At 44.5% G+C, this 18657-nt stretch overlaps 1 protein-coding gene across 2 annotated transcripts in view; it reads right to left on the bottom strand.

Moving 5' to 3' along the window:
- mcf2la (mcf.2 cell line derived transforming sequence-like a) overlaps positions 1–18657 on the bottom strand; it is a 35204-nt gene that overhangs the window by 4499 nt on the left and 12048 nt on the right. For both annotated transcript variants that reach the window (XM_069711867.1, XM_069711866.1), the window contains exons 2-26: positions 15148–15231; positions 13701–13815; positions 11036–11126; positions 5259–5372; positions 5038–5154; positions 4794–4943; positions 4558–4682; positions 4344–4458; positions 4140–4259; positions 3455–3646; positions 3187–3378; positions 2897–3050; positions 2682–2734; positions 2452–2531; positions 2272–2338; positions 2064–2179; positions 1902–1971; positions 1648–1740; positions 1457–1549; positions 1226–1351; positions 835–1056; positions 647–739; positions 486–564; positions 324–396; positions 135–241 (exon numbers count right to left, since the gene is read on the bottom strand). In XM_069711867.1, coding sequence (XP_069567968.1) covers positions 135–241; positions 324–396; positions 486–564; positions 647–739; positions 835–1056; positions 1226–1351; positions 1457–1549; positions 1648–1740; positions 1902–1971; positions 2064–2179; positions 2272–2338; positions 2452–2531; positions 2682–2734; positions 2897–3050; positions 3187–3378; positions 3455–3646; positions 4140–4259; positions 4344–4458; positions 4558–4682; positions 4794–4943; positions 5038–5154; positions 5259–5372; positions 11036–11126; positions 13701–13815; positions 15148–15231 — 2841 coding nt within the window. The remainder of the gene's footprint in view (positions 1–134; positions 242–323; positions 397–485; positions 565–646; positions 740–834; positions 1057–1225; positions 1352–1456; positions 1550–1647; positions 1741–1901; positions 1972–2063; positions 2180–2271; positions 2339–2451; positions 2532–2681; positions 2735–2896; positions 3051–3186; positions 3379–3454; positions 3647–4139; positions 4260–4343; positions 4459–4557; positions 4683–4793; positions 4944–5037; positions 5155–5258; positions 5373–11035; positions 11127–13700; positions 13816–15147; positions 15232–18657) is intronic.

The raw sequence follows: 18657 nt of genomic DNA, 5'->3' as shown, positions 1-18657 counted from the left end.
GAGGAGAATCAGAGAGATGAAGGTGATGAGGAGAAGAGGAGTTCAGAAGAGTCAGGACATCGATAGAACCGCAGCCGTCATCTACTAACACGACGTGTGGCTGTTTGAGGACGCTGCGTGATTCACACGTTCACCTTTGTGTTTCGGCGAGGAAGAGGAGGTGGCGTCAGAGGTGGGGCTCGGCTCGGCCTTCTTCTCCTCTTGCTTCTTCTGGTTCTTCTGACCGCTGCTACGGAAGGGGCTGGAAAAGACCAGAAGAAGAGAAATAACTATCGTCCCGAAGTCCGGGTAAACATCCCCGACGTGAAACGCAGGACACCAACCTGAGAGAGACGGAGGTGTTGTTGCTGGTGGGACTCGGGGAAACGGAGTCGGGGCTCTTTTGCTGGCTGGCGTCTAAAACATACAGACGGTGTACTGCAGACACAAACAAACAAACAAACAGGTGCCATGTGCAAAACACAGAAGAAGAAAAAGCACAATACCTCTGCAGGCTTTGAGCTGCTGAGTCAGAACTTTGCGGATCTCGTTCACCCAGGTCGTTTTAATCTCCGGTGTCGGAGCCTAGACGAAACAAACAGTGAGAATCATTCCTCTCTTCGTTTGTTCTTCAGCTCGTGTTGGTTAGAAAAAGCCGTCACATTACCTGAACTATAAAAACCTCTTCTCTGGAGTTGCACCAAATCTCAAACTTCTTGTTGTCGCCTTTAGCGTTCTCAGTGATGCCCACTGCACTCATCTGGAAGAAGAAAGCGAGCTTAAGCACATCTTCTTCTTTCTTTTTTATTTTTTACTGCACGTCATGGTGTATAAAGGTGACTAATGTGAGCTTACACTCAGGGAGTGTTTGAAGCTGTACGACGGAGCTTTCTCGTAGCCCTCCCCGTTCTCCTCCCTCCTCTTGCAGAACATCAGGGCCTTCTCGTGCAGGAACAGGTGCCTCTGCATGGGCTTGAACCTGGCCAAGTCCTTGACCTTGGCGTGACCTTTCTTGTGCTCTGTCCACACGCTGAAGGAGCCCTGCATCTTCAGACGGCCCAGCTCGGACAGGTTCCCCTAAATAGAGGGAAAAAACAGATGCATATTTACGTACCATCACACAGGCCTCAACCATCCTCTCAGCTACACTTACATACATCATATTTGCTGAGTCAATTCATTTATTAGTCAACGGCCAAGCCAACAAGCTAAGCGACTGCACTTGTCTGTCTTTCGTGTCTCTGACCTCATATCCTGTGATGGCGATGAGGTGCATGGAGTCATTCACAGCCTTCAGGATCCCCAGGATGGAGGAGAGAGCTTCCTGTAGGTCCTCACAGCCATCACAGCCCTTACTGTACTTCAACATCTCCTGCAAACAGGAGACACACACAGAAGTGTAGATACAGTCAGTCTTCCCCGTCTTACATAACAGATGGACTATATATAGATGTGTGGTCCAGTGAATAGAGCTCACTTTAAGCAGTAGCTGGTACTTGGTGATTCTCTGGACAGGTTTAAGGAGGTAGGAGTCCAAACCAAGTTTATGTTCCAGCTTCTTCTGGCACTCCTGGTTTACAAAACATAAACCAAATTAAGATACTCAGGATTTATTGTTCCCGTCAGCCACGTGATATAGAAAGGTGTGGATACAGCGATGAGGCCGACCTGGAAGAAGGCACAGTCGGAGCACTGTCTCCACAAGCTCTCCGAGCGAGGTTTGTTCTGGCAGTAAGCCTCGTAGATCTGCAGGTCCTTCATCTGCAAAAGAAAATTGCCATTCACAAGTCAGTGCAAGTTCAGTTGTTGTTAATGGAAACAGTTTGTTAAGGCGATGAATCTTTGGGCTGTCAAAATCAAAGTCACTCATTTAAAAGCTTTTTTAATTGCCTCTTTATGTAATAGCCGGAGGAAATGCGTACCCTCTCTAAAAAGCAGCGGCCAACTAGTTCTGGGCAGTCAGTGTACGCTTCCAGTTCCTTTAGAAACGTCCTGGAGGCAAACAACACAACACAAATGCTCAGATTATGATACACACTGAAATATTTCTCATGCAATGACCAAAATAATCAACTAAAAAGTACCTCTTATGAAACTGGTAGATTTCCGACATGTTGCCAAACAGGATGTCCTTCTTGCTGTGCAGGTTGCTGGGGATGAGGTGAGCCACGGCGGGGTTGTCCATCTCTGCTGCGTAGCCCTGAAGTTTAATACGACAACATTTTAAAAGTCCTGGCTTTTTACCCCAAATGAATGAGATAGATCGGACTATAAGTCAGTGACAACGTTCACCTCCAGCACACACAGTAGCTCCTCCACGTAAGCTCGCTCTGTCTCCAGCAGCTCATTCATCACGTGGCTGGAAAACACACAAGCAAAACACAAAGTAAGCTGTCAGTTTATCAGAATTAGCCTCAGTGCTATTATGTTATTATATATATCACATTTAACTGCTCTCTTTGACCTCCTTACCGCCGAAGTACTGCCAGGTTTTCTTCTTCTTCTGAAAGACACGCATGTCTCACGCCACCGTTATGCATGGGAGACTCCACCTGGAAGCATGTAGAGCATTTATCATTTACAGTTACACAAGCTTTCATAAAACATCTGTTTTCAACATATAATCAAACTTCAGGAGGAGGAATGAATTGCTTTAAAAGCTCTTTACAGTATTTACAACCCAACAGTGATGATGCATTTACCTTTTTGCAGATAGCATTATCTGCAGAGTATCTCATCTCTTTTCTTTCTTGATCTGGAAAAGAAAAAGAGAATCATCTCGTCACTCTGAGTCTACATTTCTCTCTTCTTAAGAAGTCATCACTATCCATACGAGAGCCCTGGTTTAATACAAAGTCTTCTGACACAATGCGTCTCTCTCTTTCTTTAAATCAATTACAGAGTGATCCAGACTTACTGGGAGACGAATGCGGAGACTTGACTTCCGGTCTTGGTGCTACCGGCTGCACTGGCCTCGTCTGTTTGGCGGCGAGTTTCTTCAGGCTGACGCGTCTCTTCTCGAACATTTCCTGGACAGAGCTTTGCTTCTGGAAAACTCTCTCTATCTGTTCCTGATGGATGAAGGATGAGCAAAGATCAAATGCTGCCAAGGAGCAACCTTGAGGAAACATTATGAGGTATGATGTGTTGAAAAAAACAAATCAGTAGAGTATCATATGTTGAATGTGTTGAATCTGCCTCACTGACCCTGAGCTGAGTGCTGAGCACCGCCTCGTACTGGCAGCAGATGGCGCTGTTGTCGGCGAGTGTGTGCAGCAGTGCTGTGTCCTGGTATCGTTCCAGTTCCTGCAGAGCTGCTTCAGCTCCATCCTGGGACTGACAGCGGTCCACTGGCTGGCTAGCCAGCAGGAAGATGCCGTCCTCACACCACCGGGACGCCTGCAGGGGAAACTTTCACTAGATGATACCGTCCTGAGACGAAGCTCTTTGCTGTTGAGACACAAACAGCTCTCACCTTCTCCAGAGCGTGGTGGAGCTCCAGAGCTCTGAGCAGGAGGCTCTTCTTGCTCCTCAGAGCGGCGCTGATCTCCTCACACACTCCTCTCAGCTCACTGCACTTTGGCCTGATGGAGTCCTCGGCATAGTGGGAGTTTTCTATCAGCCTGTCGCCTTCACTGGCCAGGGACAGGCCAGCGTCTAGCACTTCCTATTGAAACACATTTTTACAGTATTTTACAGGAAACATCATGGCTGACAATAAAAAAAATCTCCTCTCTGTTCTCTCCGTCCACCCCCTCAGTATGCACAGTGGAGGTTCATTACTTAATACCGGATGGAGTGGAACGCCTACAATATACAAATCAGAGGACATCTTTGATTTTTTTTTTTAAAGACCTATTCTGTATGAATAATTACAGATGTGGGCGTGTTATTATCTGCCAACACACAAAGCAGCATCGTTAAATTGTCCAATTTCACATAAAAAAAACAAACAGCATTTGGCTGCACAGGAGTCCTCTCTCCCTTCGCTCTTCTCTCATCCATTTCCATTGATCTCAGTGAGTGGAGGATGGAGCGGGGCATTGATTATGTCATCTGCCATGTGGCTTCAAGGATGCACCAAAGGTGAAAGTGTGGAGCATGTGTTTTTTTGAGCCGTGTGAGCTGCGGGATGAATCAGGAGAGAGAGTGTGTCTTACACAGGCCTTGTCCTCGTGGCCGCTGAGCTCTCGGAGGACGTGCTCGGCGTGGGCGGGGCTTACGCTGACCTCAGAGAAACCTGACAGACGCTCTGATGTCACGTCAAGCTGGGCTCGCACCTGAGGAACACACAAATTGTCAACACTGTGTGGTTCTTCTCAGATGTAAGATGAAGAACGACATTTTCCAAAACTCAAACTCACTTCACGGAAGTACTGTTCAAAGTGGCGGAGCTGCAAACACTGCTCCAGCTTTGTGTGGTGACGTTCCCAGAAATCATCAAACGCTGTCTCTGTTTCATCCAGCTGACCCAGGAGTCTGAGGGGGAGGAGGGCGATAAGGGGGGATGGGAGGGGAGATTTATTCATGCTTTCAGGGAGAACGTCACACAACGTCTTCTTCAATGCATTCCTGTACCTCTGTACGGTGGCTAAGTTATCCAGCTCATCATGTGTCATGCTGTATTCGGGGTCTGTCTGTAGGGGCTCGTTGATACACTCTAGCAGGCGTCCTCCCTGAGACAGCGCCACCTGCAGGTCCTCCTGGAAAGTGGACAGATGTTTTACTTGCTGTTTTAATTTACTGGCAGCTTTAAAACCCGCTTTACGATTTTCTGCCAGATATCTGAGAGAAAGAAGGAGTACGTCTCTGACCTTCATTTGATCTTTCTTCAGGGTGTGTGTGTGCAGCAGGTTGGTGGTGGCCTCGGCATCGTTGGGTAACTCTGTCTCCGCAAGCTCGGTGCCAAACGCCTGCAGGGTCTGAGCCGTGGTCTTCACCATGAGGGCAAATGCTTCAATGGCCTGTGGACGACATCCAGGTGCGTAGAAAATGAAAAGAGGTGTTACAAAAAGGAGAATATGTAAACAGAAAGTCAAACTCGGTGTGGGTACATACAGTGCGGTGTGAGATCCAGCTGTCATGGCAGTATTCCTGCGTGCCTCCAAGCTCTGTGGTCAGTTGTCCCGGGTCGATATACGCATGGAGCTCAGTCACTGTACTCAGCATCACCACCTGATACACACACACACACACACACACACACTCAGCTGATTATATCAACCGTCACACATCATGTAGAGAGACATTAAGCGCAACACACACAGTGTACAAGTCACCTTCATTTTGAACTCATCCTTGTTGTACTTGAACAGGAAGTCCGACAGAGCCCGCTGGAAGAAAGTATTGGGACGCAGCACCAGAACCAAGTTTAAGTTCCCTGGAAACGAACCCTGACAGAGAGAAAGACGAGGGGACAGAAAAGTGTTTATCAATCTGTATCTACGTAGAGATTTCCCTTTTGGAGGAGGTCAGGCATGGAAATAGTCTGTCTGGATGAGGATCATTAAGTTACATCTTAAAACTCAAGAATTTACTTCCAGCCATTTATTTTACAGAGAAATATCAATAAAAACACTTTTTATTGTTTGGAAACTGTCATATAGTATTAATGAAAGCCTACTGTTTTCAAGCCAAACCAGAGATTTTTATTCATGAAAGCCACAAGCTGGAGTCATGACCTCAGTATTTATACAATATGGTTACAGCCCTGTTGCAATTCCTTGGATTATAAATCCTAAATCTGAAAGGATGATGCTAAACCTTCACATCTGTTGCATTACGATAGTATATCAAAATCTGCTGGAGTTCAATTCATGCTAAACACATGTTTATTGAGGCATCTCCTAATGAAAAGCTGCAGTTCAACGTCCAGCAGACAGATCAGCTTTTACACTGTAATTAATCCAAGTATGTCACATATCAAAAAATACATCTGTCTGCCACAAAAGCTGTGCTGAAGACATTATGGCCAAAGCAAAGCTGTTTTTTTTTTTAATATAAAACTCTAAATTTGTAAGAAATCAAGATGATCTATCAACTCTTCCAGTAAATAAAGGGAAAGTCTTGGTTTAACCGTGCAGCTTCTGAGGGTGAAGTTGAACAGAACTATAACCACCGTCCCACTGCTGCACTCCTGAACTCACCATAAAGAGGTTTTTCCAGGATTTAATGTCTAATAAATTTCCAACATTTCACCACAGTAGCTCCCTTGTTACAACTCCCACCTAGAAAGCTGCGACTGCAACTGGGTTTTAGTGCTTCTGTGGCTCTGGGAGCAACCGTAATTCCTCTACCTCTCCACCTCCACGCTAGAGCGGGTTAAAAATTGCCTTTGTGCAGGACGCAGCCCGGGAGGCCACTCAGCTGAGAGGCTATATCGGTTATGGCTTCCTCTAAAGCGCAGAGTGAATTGCTTCTCCCTGTTAGACATCATGAATCAATGTAGGGTGGCATGTACACACACAGACACACAACACACACACACACACACACACACACACACACACACACACACACACACACACACACACACACACACACACACACACACACACACACACACACACACACACACACACACACACACACACACACACACACACACACACACACAGGACCAGACGCCAGCTCAGAGATGTGTGACATTTTAACCGTTGCCTTATATCAAATCTTTAAAAATATTCAAGCTGCTGGAAGCTGGTAGTAATTCATTTTTCATCATAGGCACTCTTTGGCGTTTCCATTGATGCAAACAACCAGCAGGCCAAGAATTTTAATGACTACAGCATTGGCCTGTATTATCTGGAGATGTTTTGTTTATGACATCTTTAACCCATTTACGGGGATGTTTTAATAGATTTAGACACTAATTGTGGTGCACGTGGGACACATACAGCATTTTTCAGCCTCCACAAAATGGTGCCAGCGCTGCCATATTCATCAGAACTGCAGAGACCATCCCATAAAGAATCTCGGCACCACGAGGGTTATCGTAAATAAATAATCTGGTCAAATATGGTACACGGCTTTCATTTAGTCTACAAGGAGGCCTGCGCTCGTACGTCCAAGTCATGAATTGCCTGCACAGCGTTGCCGTGGAAACCATTTTCCTTGGAAAAAAAAATAAAAACGCATAGAGAGAGAGAGAGAGAGAGAGAAAGAAAGCATTACCAAATGCAAGAGAGAGTGATGATACAAGGAAAGACTGTGTGTGTGTGTGTGTGTGTGTGTGCGTGCGTGTGTGTGTGTGTGTGTGTGTGTGTGTGTGTGTGTGTGTGTGTGTGTGTGTGTGTGTGTGTGTGTGTGCGTGTGCGTGAGAAACAAATTAAGGGTCGGGAACATATAGAGAGACCGAGAGGAGCTGATGTCTCTTCCTGCAGAGGAAGTCCTCTGAAAGTGTTGCTTGTGCTGCAGCTACGCTCGACTCTTCCAGTCATTTATTTTATTTTTGGAACACACACACACACACACACACACACACACACACACACACACACACACACACACACACACACACACACACACACACACACACACACACACACACACACACGTTCTGCCTGCTGTGATGTTGATGAAAGACAGCCAGGTTGGAAAATTCGACACTTATTCTGCAAGGTTTCTCTCCAGTTTCCACCCAAACTGTCAGAATATTTTGAAATCACACTACAAGCCTGATAGTGTTTTACTGCTCTGGTTACAGAAAATTACATGTGCAGGTAATACAATGCAGGAAAGATTAAAAATATAATCGAAAAAGTGGAATTCTTGTAATTCAGCCAACAAGCCTGAGTGCACGGTCAATACGTGAAAATACACTTTTTATTTTTTCTAAATTCAGTGTTTTTTATTGAGCTGCTTCTTCCACTAATAACACACCGTCCAAACCACAGTAAGCAATATATCTGTAATTGAAAGTCATTAAATTCAATAAAGCCTGCAAGGTCTTGGTTTAATTTGTAGCTCTGCATTAACATGACAATACGCGTGCTGCTCGGTGCGTCCCCCTGACAGATGAACACAGATATGTTAATGCACATCCCTGGACACACACTTAAACATTAAAGTGATGCATGCACACACACACACTTCTAATAGATAAAAAGCACACATTAATAAATGATAAGGATTAGAATATCATTTTCTGTTGACCGGGGTGATTTATATTCTCGTGGTGAGGAAGGATGGGAGGGAGGTGCACTCGCTCCAGCCATGTCCTCTAATGACATCCACGTTGCTCTCATGGGAGTTGGACAGCCACCATATTAAACCACCTTCCCCTTCACGTGCTCGAACGTCCCTCTTTCATGTCCCGAAAAGCAAAAGCGGCAAAACAGACAAAGTGTCCCAATTGTGACAAAGAGATCTTGACAGAGAGCGCTGTGCTGTAACCGCTTTTTTTTTTCTTTAGCTGATGGTAAAAATAATCTGTTGCAACAAATTGCTGCCTCTTATTTGCGCCGGCTGACGGAGACATCTGCATCGTCCCCCTGCAGCAACGTTCCTCTATGCTTGAGTGGCTGTATAGTTATTACTCTAAATGACAAAGACGGGCGCCAACAGAGACGAAGGTGTCCGATCATCGTCTGACTGGATTCGCCCTGTTTAACTTGACAGATTCTGGTGTTTGGATCAAACAGCAAGACAGCAGAGTAAATATTAAATGATGAAGTGGGAGACTGTTGTTAAAGCATCCAGAAAGCAAGAACGGGAGAAAAACAATAGTATAAACATGAGTAATTACCCACAAGCATGTGGGATTTATGCCCTCTAGGGCGGGGAAGTGTTGCTTGCATTTTTCGGTCAGTGATTGAACCTCGTACCAAGAAGTACTTGACACCAAGAAGGACTGGTCAGCTCCATCTGTAGATTGTGAGGCAACCAACATAACATTGCGGGAGCATCTGTGCATGTGCTTCTTATTAATCTCTGTTTACTCCTCTTCTTCTTCTTCTTCTTCTTATTTTTTTTTTTTTTTTTTTTTTTTCCTTCTGTCCGCCAGCAAATTGCAGCAGGCGACCTTGAATGGCCTTGGTGAACACAAGGAGACGAACAACCTTCATTCTCCTGTGAGACCGAGTGCCATTGGCTGGTGGACAAAGCAGGAAGTGCCCAAGAAGGACGTCCGCCAGAGGGGATCTGAAGTGAGGGGGACTGAGGAGGAGAGCATGTGAGACACTCCTCTCACCACCTGGTCTTCATCCCTTCAGGTTAGAACACACACACACACACACACACACACACACACACACACACACACACACACACACACACACACACACACACACACACACACACACACACACACACACACACACACACACACACACACACACACACACACACACACACACACACACACACACACAGCCTAATTTGAGAAAATAGGGGCCGCTGTCTTCTTTGTCACACCATGTTTTCAAAAATATAAACAAACCTTTCAAGAGCCAAAAAAAAAATAATATATAGAAATACACATTTCAGTGTTCCCAGTTCAAATATTCCTATTCAAAGTGAGGAAGACGACTCCGGTGGGGGGCGGGAGGGGGGGGGACGATAGTAGAAACACAAAAGCAGAACAGAAGGAGTGAAGTGATGGAGTGAAAATAAAAGAGGTAATAATGAGAGGGAGCGGCTGAAGGGAGGAGGGGAGATCCTGCAGAGAAGCTTCTGCTGGCACGCTGATAAACTCAACCACCGCTCAAAATAATAAGGGTTTCAGTGGAAGGCATAAATCACCTGAGATTCATCTCTACTGTTTCTTTTGACCAATCAAAAATGAAAACGTCTTGGAGTCAGGTGTTGGAACGTGCAGTAAAAGCAGAGGTGCAGGCGGTCGTCTCAAAACTCCAGGAAGTCACTGCAGCCATCCGAGAAATAGTCCCAAGAAAACGCTGCTGTTTTACACTTTATTTCACTGTGAATAAAACCGACGAGGCGTGACGTCTTAATTAAAGAGCTTATAGGTGCTGGTGAGTGGAAGACACAGATTGGGCTAATGAAGAGGGATAATTATTACCAGTGTCTTGAGTGTCCAGATGTTTTCGGTGTACAGGTTACTGATATTCACTTACCAAAGCAACGGAGCCTCATCATGACTTATTGCCACAGTGGGGACAGTTTCTTAGAAATACCATGGAAACAAACCCATCAGGCCTGATGCTAATCAGTGTCCAATTAGCATATATTTGCATACATTTGCATACATTGGACATTGTTAAACGTGTTGTAATACAGAATGAGCGTCCGTACAACAGATGTGTGGTGGAGCTTTATCCTGCTGATAGCAGATGGAATATTCAGAGGGACATTCATTAACGAAGGAATTTATGTTTTGTTTTTGGATTTTGTTCATACGTTTAACTTGGATTAAAAGACTCTGGCATTTTTTGCAACAAAGATAGTTTCATTATCATTATTATTATTATTATTATTATTATTATTTAGTTTTATTTCACTTTCCCCGTCTTCAACGTAACACATGGGACAGAAGTGAAACTTTTAAATTGTCCAAGAAGTAGGCCAGTAGGCTAAAAAACAACTACAGAATGAGACTAATGCCAAAACACTTTGTGGACTTTCTATTTCTGCTCCAGCAGGACGCACACGAACACACTGTGTTCACACGTTGTGAGACTCCACCACCCACTCCAGAATAATACGCTATTTTTAACTGCCTCATTTCTGCATCCAAAAAAATAGACGATTGCCTAATTCCTAGTACACGTCCTTTCTGCACACAGCTAATGAAGAGAAAGTAACTGAGGGAAAACACACACATACACACACATAGAAAACACCAAAATATCCATTACTCTTAGTGGTGACGAGCCAAATTATACACACAGACAGCTGACAGCAGCAACTACACCCACAGATCCGTGTTAAAACAAGCATTAGCACATGCAGAGTAATGCACCTGCTCCAAAACAGCTATTTGTCTTCGTCAGAAGTATTTCATCAGCAAAATGATGCACACACACACACACACACACACACACACACACACACACACATGTAAACCGGTCCAGGGACCAAACACACGGGGTCTTACTGCGATGCGGAGCAGGGTGGCCCTGACGGCGGCCCATCGGTCCAGCCGTCTGTCGATGACCAGGATAAAACCCACGCCTGAGGCTGCAACACTGCAGGAGAGAGGCACACACTGTTATCACCAACAAAAACACTTGTGTGTGTGTGTGTGTGTGTGTGTGTGTGTGTGTGTGTGTGTGTGTGTGTGTGTGTGTGTGTGTGTGTGTGTGTGAGACACAGGGAGGGTGTGTACGTTTAGGTTGAGGTCTACAAAGTGTTGAGGTCTAGACAGCAGGTCAAACTCCTTTTTTGTTGCATCAGAGTTGTTACATCACGAGAGCTTTATGGATCACGTTGGCGTGTTTTCACCGCACAGAAGTGGGTCAAACATTTCACACGTTTTCCTAACAAGATCAGGACTGAGTAGCAGACTCGTGCAGTTGTAATCGTACCCATCGTCCTAATCAAGTAACATATACTGTCAGAAGAAACGGAAACCTCCTCAAATAAGTAGCAAGTTGATATTTACTCTGAGGTCTCCGCACTGCATTTCCCAGAGTTCACTTGTCAACTACAATGATGTCATTTCACACAGATTTCACGTGAATGAACATAAATCTTAAAAGCATCACATTCAGTCCACCTGAGGACAGTTTACAGGGACGCTACCTGTTCAAAAGAGCACATTTTAAAGTTCCCATTAACAGGCACAAGCTTGGATCACTATGAGCTGAGAGATGATTTCATATTCCACATGAAAACTGTCCGGATGCTGCAGGCCGTCGGGTCTTTGTTGGGCAAAATGTTGTGATTGAAAAGCATTGCGAGGGGAGGTTAAAACCTGGCTACCGGCTGCCTGCGTGTCAGCAGTCATCATTTCTCATCTGTGATAATTATGAGGGACCCCTCGTCATTACCATGGCAACCTTGGCTCGGCATTACTGTGCGAGTGTGTGGCGTGTGTTTGTATGTGAACATTTTGCCATTCATTCCACAGGCAGTGCCATATGTAGCAGCCTCATTTAGCTAATGTGTGTGTGTGTGTGTGTGTGTGTGTGTGTGTGTGTGTGTGTGTGTGTGTGTGTGTGTGTGTGTGTGTGTGTGTGTGTGTGTGTGTGTGTGTGTGTGTGTGTGTGTGTGTGTGTGTGTGTGTGTGTGTGTGTGTGTGTGTGTGTGTGTGTGTGAATGCAGCATTTTCAGCAAAGGTCCTGCAGGACAAACTGACATGTATCCTGACACCTAAAACATATGAGCAGTAAGGATGAATACTGAGGCACAACACACACACACACACACACACACACACACACACTGAGGCCAACATACAAATACTGCTGAGTTGGTCCATCTGTGTGTCACTATTAGCCAATTTCTACCATCGCACACATACACACAGACATATCAAGAGAGGGAAAACGCTACACTACCCAGGAAACGCTGCAACAGCAAATCCTCAATCCATCGCTACCGAAAAATATATTCAAACCGCATGAATATAGATGAGTGAATTCAGAAAATCTTGCAGCTCCAGGACCAAAAAAAAATAAATAAATAAAAAATCCTCAATATTCCACCGTTGGCATCCAAAACTAATCCAGTCCAGTAAATCTGCTTCATTCAGTTGATGTCAGTGTTCAATCCTCGCATCCACAATCATCTGTTTGCAGCTTGCAGATAGAGAGAGGTGACCGATCCCATCCTTACAGAGCATCTCTCCTCTCCTTTCCCTTCTCTCTCTGCTCCTCCACCGCCTCCTCCCCACCCTCAGCCAATTAAAACAGAGCCCTGCAGCTTGCTGCTCACCCGCAGCCAATCGGAGCTCAGAGTGCAGCCGATTGGCAGCAGGGTGCACATAGCCGATGGGGCGAATGGGAGGGGAATCAGAGGGGTGGGGAGGAAGGTGGGAGGGTTAGGGGGGGGGGGGTACGTATGATATGAAAGGTGATGAGCCGCAGGGAAAAAAAAATTAAAAAAAAAAAAGAAAAGGGATACAGTGAAAGGCGGCCATGACACACTCATAGATATATGGATGCATACACGTCTGTCCTTTCTCCTCCCCTTAATGTAGTGTGTGTTTGTTTGGGTGTGATGGGAGTGCAGCCCCCCTAAAGGTGAAAGAAAGGAAGGGGAGGTGGGAGGAGTGAGGAGGGGAGAATAAAGGAGGAGAAAGAGGAGAGATGAGATTAGAAAGATGAAAAGAGGTGTGGAGAATGGTTTTAATTGAATTATAAAAAATAAAAAAAACACTACATTAAACCTCTGTTCTGCTAAAAGTCATCTAAAATATTTATTTCATGGTGTAGCATTACTACAGTATTTTATTTTGAAAAACGCTGAAAATGATATACAAACTCAACCCACATCTACATTAAGATCATTTTGAGTATGTCGAGTAATGTTTTAATGTTTTTCTCTCTGTAAATCAGCACCTTTATTTTTTTTTAACTCTTTTAATTCTTCTGCTATCTTTTACTCAAAAACAAAACAAAAAAAACAATCTATTTCTTCCCATCTTTTGTGTCTCTCTCCTCTCCGGGTGTCAGGCCTTTAGTGTTGTGCTGACATCTGCTGGCTCCACATGGTATTACACCCTGGATCTGTTAGGCCCGATTCCCTCCACAGTTTTGCTGTCAAACCAAATTACATAGCAGTGTGTGTGTGTGTGTGTGTGTGAGAGAGACACTGACCTGGGGACACTGGTGAGGTAGCTGAGGACATTCTGGACCTCGTCCTCCTCCAGCTCGCTGAAAGCAGGGTATTCTGGGAGGACGATGACGGGGCTGCCGTTCATCCCGCGGCCCCCTGGAGGTCAGGGAATAGATCACAGAAGGGCGAGAGTGACTTTTGATTTCTAATTCCAGTTTCTTCAAAATTCGAAATAAGTGTCACGAGGATCATGTGAGAAAGATTACGCAGCAGATTTAGTTGTGCGAGTCCCTCTATGCTTCGCCGTGATTTATTTTCTGCCCCAATTTGTCTCTTCTGTGGGAACGAACTGGGAATCGTAGAAGCAGATCACAAATAGACGTGTGTGTCAAAAGGAAACTGGGCCAAACTTGAGTTTGTACTTAATAAATTGCTGCAGCTTAATAGCAGAAATTACTTATTGGCCCATATCAAGAATTAGGAAGTCATGGAAATTCATTTTGGATCTAATTCATGATGAAAGAAAGGCATTAAGATGCTGCTTAATCTTATTGAACACTTATGACTGAGCATGTACAAAAGGACGGAGCGAAACATTAAGTATAAAATCAGAAGGGGACAAACACACACACACACACACACACACACACACACACACACACACACACACACACACACACACACACACACACACACACACACACACACACACACACACAAACTTGGCCTTCTCTGTCGTTGGTGGGTCAAGTTGCAAAGCGCATCGCCGTGGTGTTGAATAATTCACATGCTGTCACTGGGCAGGCATCATCGTCATGGAAACCCAACACAGGCTCCCTAAGCGTGTGTTTGTGTGCGGACATGTTTGCTTCATGTCACTTTGTGAGCGTTTCTGTGGGAGTGGTTGGTCGTGATTGTCGGTGCGTCTCCTATCTGGGTCAAGCTGTCATCAGGAAACTGAGGAAACGTGAAACTTCTCCCGCAGACGGGTCCGAGACCAGCTGAGAGCAGAACTCTCGCTTTCCTTCTCAGTCACTTTCTTCAGGTTAAAAATGCGATTTACTCAACGCTGTATCATTCTGCGTGTTAGTTTTAACAATCTCCAACTTGCTCGATCCGTATTCATCATCCCCTCTTGGTTTAATGTGTTTTTGCACCGACAACCCAATTATCCAATCTAATCTAATTCATGCTGCACATCTGGATGCAAACCAGGATCTAATTGGGGTCATCCTAGATTTCACCACTTTAGTTCATTGTGAGTCGAACACAATCATTTAACAATGTTATATTGATTGGATTCATTAAGCTCATTCAAAATGCGGCGCCCGCTTGCACTTCCACTGACTGTATATACAAATGTGGAGGAAAACAAAGCTGCGACTACCAAATGTTTGCAGTTAATTTGCCACCGAGTCACAGGTTGTAGGGTTACATGAGCCGACACGGAGACGTCTCAGGAGACGGGGACAGACGAGTCAAACCCACCTGGCAGGATGGCAAACTGCTTCTGGAGTTCAGAGCCGATCTCTGCTGCGCACAGAGGACCATCCTCCCTCTGCAGGATGTCATCTAAACGGAGAGAGACAGTCATTAGAAAAAGAAAATACGCTGTTTGTTGTGTTGGTTGATGGCAGCCGTTAAAAAGGTCAAAGATGAGGACACAAGGAAGACGAGGAAGAACTCAGGCTTCACTGACCACATTCTGCTCTTTAAAGCCAGCAGCTGATCTTTTCATTCGTCATAAGTCTAATTTATCAACAACTTGTGCTTTTGTCACCTTTTTCTGACCTTGTCGTTACATTATTAGAGACAGTAAACTAAACAATATCAGTTCATTCTGTTATTTTAATATAACTGTAAAGGAACTTTCAGCTGTAAACACGACGAGGACAGGAAGTCGGGCGAAAGGAAGAGGGGTGTAATAAAGGGTGAGAACTGAAAGAGGAGGAGAGGGGTGAAGGCGAGGGAAAGACACTGATGGGATGAAGTAAACGGCATTTGGATTTCCTCTTCTCGCTGGTCAAGCTGGATTACAGTAATCTCATTTAGCCCTCTGAGACATGTAGCAGCAGACAACCATGTATGTAGGGGAAAAAAAAAACCCGGCTCTCCCCTCCTGTTCGGCTGCCATGTGTGCCAACCAGGATTTGGTATTGTTAATTGTGTACGATCATGTGCGCATCTGTGAATGAAAACTGAGAATTTTCAACGTGTTGTCGCGTTCGCGTGGATGATGGAGGTTCACTAGTGTTTGCATATAGACGACGGCTGGCAGCGCGGCCGGTGTGAGCGAAGTGTGGCGAGGTTTCTGAGCAGTATGGTGGGACTGGCAGCGAGAGGCGCTCATTAACATCTCAGTGAAAACCACACAAACTGTTCAGAAGAAGGACGAGCCATCAGCACGAGACGGATAAAACGTCTCCGACTCTATGGATGAGCATCTTCTGAGCGAAAGTGTTTGCGTGTCCGACCTCCTGAGAGATCAAAGCGTGAGGGAGCTTCTCAAGATCTTTAAAAGAAATGTAGGGCTTGACCTCAGCTCAGACTCTTGGTTGGAAGAAGATGCCTTTAACATCAGATTTGATCTGCGGGATCAAAATCTCTGTTTTATCTTCACTGAGACTGAGAATTTTGCATCTCGGCTATTTATGAAAGAATTTACAGAAGATGCAGAGTCAGGTTGAACAGTAATTAGAAGGTGCAGCTGACGGCGGGCAGGAATGTGTTTTGCTGGTCATAAATGAAAATATTAGACTAAATGTAATGGAGTCTTGACGGACTTGTGACTCAGCTTGGACATGGTCCAAATTACTATCATCAAAAGGCAATTTGAGAACCTTTTGTGAGACTGAACGACCAAAATCGGAGAACAAAGCATTTCACAGATATCTGACCAAAGCACTTTAAGAGGTATTCATCAGAAGAGAGGCACATCCTGATGTTTGTTCCTTTATAATCTGGGGAGCAGCTCCATACGATGAAGAACCCGGACAGATTAGTAGCTTAGATCTTCAGGAAATGTTTGGTGCTCCTCTTTTCCCCTTTTACGATGACTAAACAAGTAAAACACAAAATATATGTACGTGTGGTCGTTATCAGAGAGGTGTAGAGCTCTGATTGGCACACACACACACACCACAGTAGTAATGGCAGTAAATCACAGCTCCAGAGTTTAGGGGATTACATTAAGATGTTAGAAGAGTGACTCAGGAGCCAGCACATGCTTACAGAGAAACCTCCTGGGCTGATCACACCGACGGAAAAGGTGAAAAGTGAGGAAGGGAAAAAGAAGGAGGAACTCCCGGAGGAGGGAAACGAAGAAGAAAATAGTCTAGAAAAGGGTTTAGGAGCCGGTTTATTGCATTTTAAGCAGGTCAGAGAGAATGTAGCACCGATAGATGTCCACCTATTAGACTCTAGCAGACCACAGAGCCTCCAGCGGAGTTGAGAGACCTGTAATTTAACCAAAAACAACAACTCTGCTATAATTAACTTCTACTACAGCAGAAACCAAAGAGCAGGAGACAGGAGCTGCTTTGAAATCTGGATATCTGTCTTAAAAAGAGTAAACTTTCCTGAGCCGATAGATTATATGTGTAACGTGACTGTATATATGATACAAGACGGACTGTGTGCGAGCGAGTGTGTCGTCGTATGTCCCGGTGTGAGTAGCAGCGTGCTGTAGGCTCACCGGGCCAGCTGTCAGTTCAGCGTGTCGAGCAGTAAGCTCCAGCTAAGACCCAAACTCTGGCTCCGAGCCAGACATGTGCAGTGCTCTCTGATGTTTGAGTGTGTGTGTGTGTGTGTGTGTGTGTGTGTGTGTGTGTGTGTGTGTGTGTGTGTGTGTGTGTGTGTGTGTGTGTGTGTGTGTGTGTGTGTGTGTCTTTGACCTCAAGACAAACTACAGCAGGCCACATAAAGAAATTTTTTTAAAAAGCCACACTACAAACTATTAGCTTCAATATGAAAGATATCACAAGGAGATCCTTTCAGAATAAGAGCAGCATTTAAGATTAAAAAAATATTCAACAGAATTAAAGCCACTATTTACACTAATAAACTTTGTTGGAGTGATTCACCTCAGTAATAATTCATCTCAGTAGTTTATGGAGCTGTTTACATCCGCCGTTGCAGACAGGTGCAGTTTTTGTTAATCTCCTTCAGTCCCTACTCATGGTTTTTGAAAAGCACATGCAGCATCCAGCTGTCTGTTTTAAATACGAGCCAGTAGACAAACTGTGAAGCAATGTGTTATCCCAGCCGGAAAAATAAATATTTTTAAATATTTAATGTGCTGGTGCATTAAAATCACTCCTTCATTGATTTAGTGATTTGTATTTAGTTTTCATTTTCTCACATCCTAAAAAGAAACGGACGATGAATAGATAATAGAAATGTACATTCCTGTGTTGTCACATAGATTATGTTTAACAGTTGCAGCTGTTTCCTATATGATTGATGACTTCGACATGAAAACAAGCACAGGTGTTTTTTTTTAGGGTCTTGTGAAATTTTAATTTCTCCCATGTTGTATTTTGCTGTTTTTTTAATGGTACTTTTGCTGCTCAGACATTTTTTTAAAGGAACCAATGACTCTAATGTCTCCTTGTTTACTACTTAGCAGAGATCACAGGATATATATATCTATATATATAAATATATATATATATATATATGAGGAAAAGATAGAGGAAAAGCATTTCATTCAGGTGAAAGAAGCAGCACAGTGCACGTGGTTTGTGCACTTTAGGATTGAATTGTGCAGATATATCAGACATTCAGGCGTCGGGCAGCTTTTCACTGCAGCCGAAACTCCAAAACTCCGAGCTTTGTCCTCCGTGGAATGAATGAAATTAAACTATAGCGGCGAGGCTGAAAGTGAACCCTTTTACCCCCTTAAACAACACGCACACACACACACACACACACACACACACACACACACACACACACACACACACACACACACACACACACACACACACACACACACAC

This window comes from Brachyistius frenatus, unplaced genomic scaffold (assembly GCF_029030835.1).
Source record: "Brachyistius frenatus isolate BFR_SWC_R1_liver_20210118 unplaced genomic scaffold, ASM2903083v1 Contig_103, whole genome shotgun sequence".
Taxonomy (NCBI): domain Eukaryota; kingdom Metazoa; phylum Chordata; class Actinopteri; family Embiotocidae; genus Brachyistius; species Brachyistius frenatus.
The sequence above is the reverse complement of the archived record's forward strand: the minus strand, read 5'-3'. Positions and strand labels throughout refer to the sequence as shown.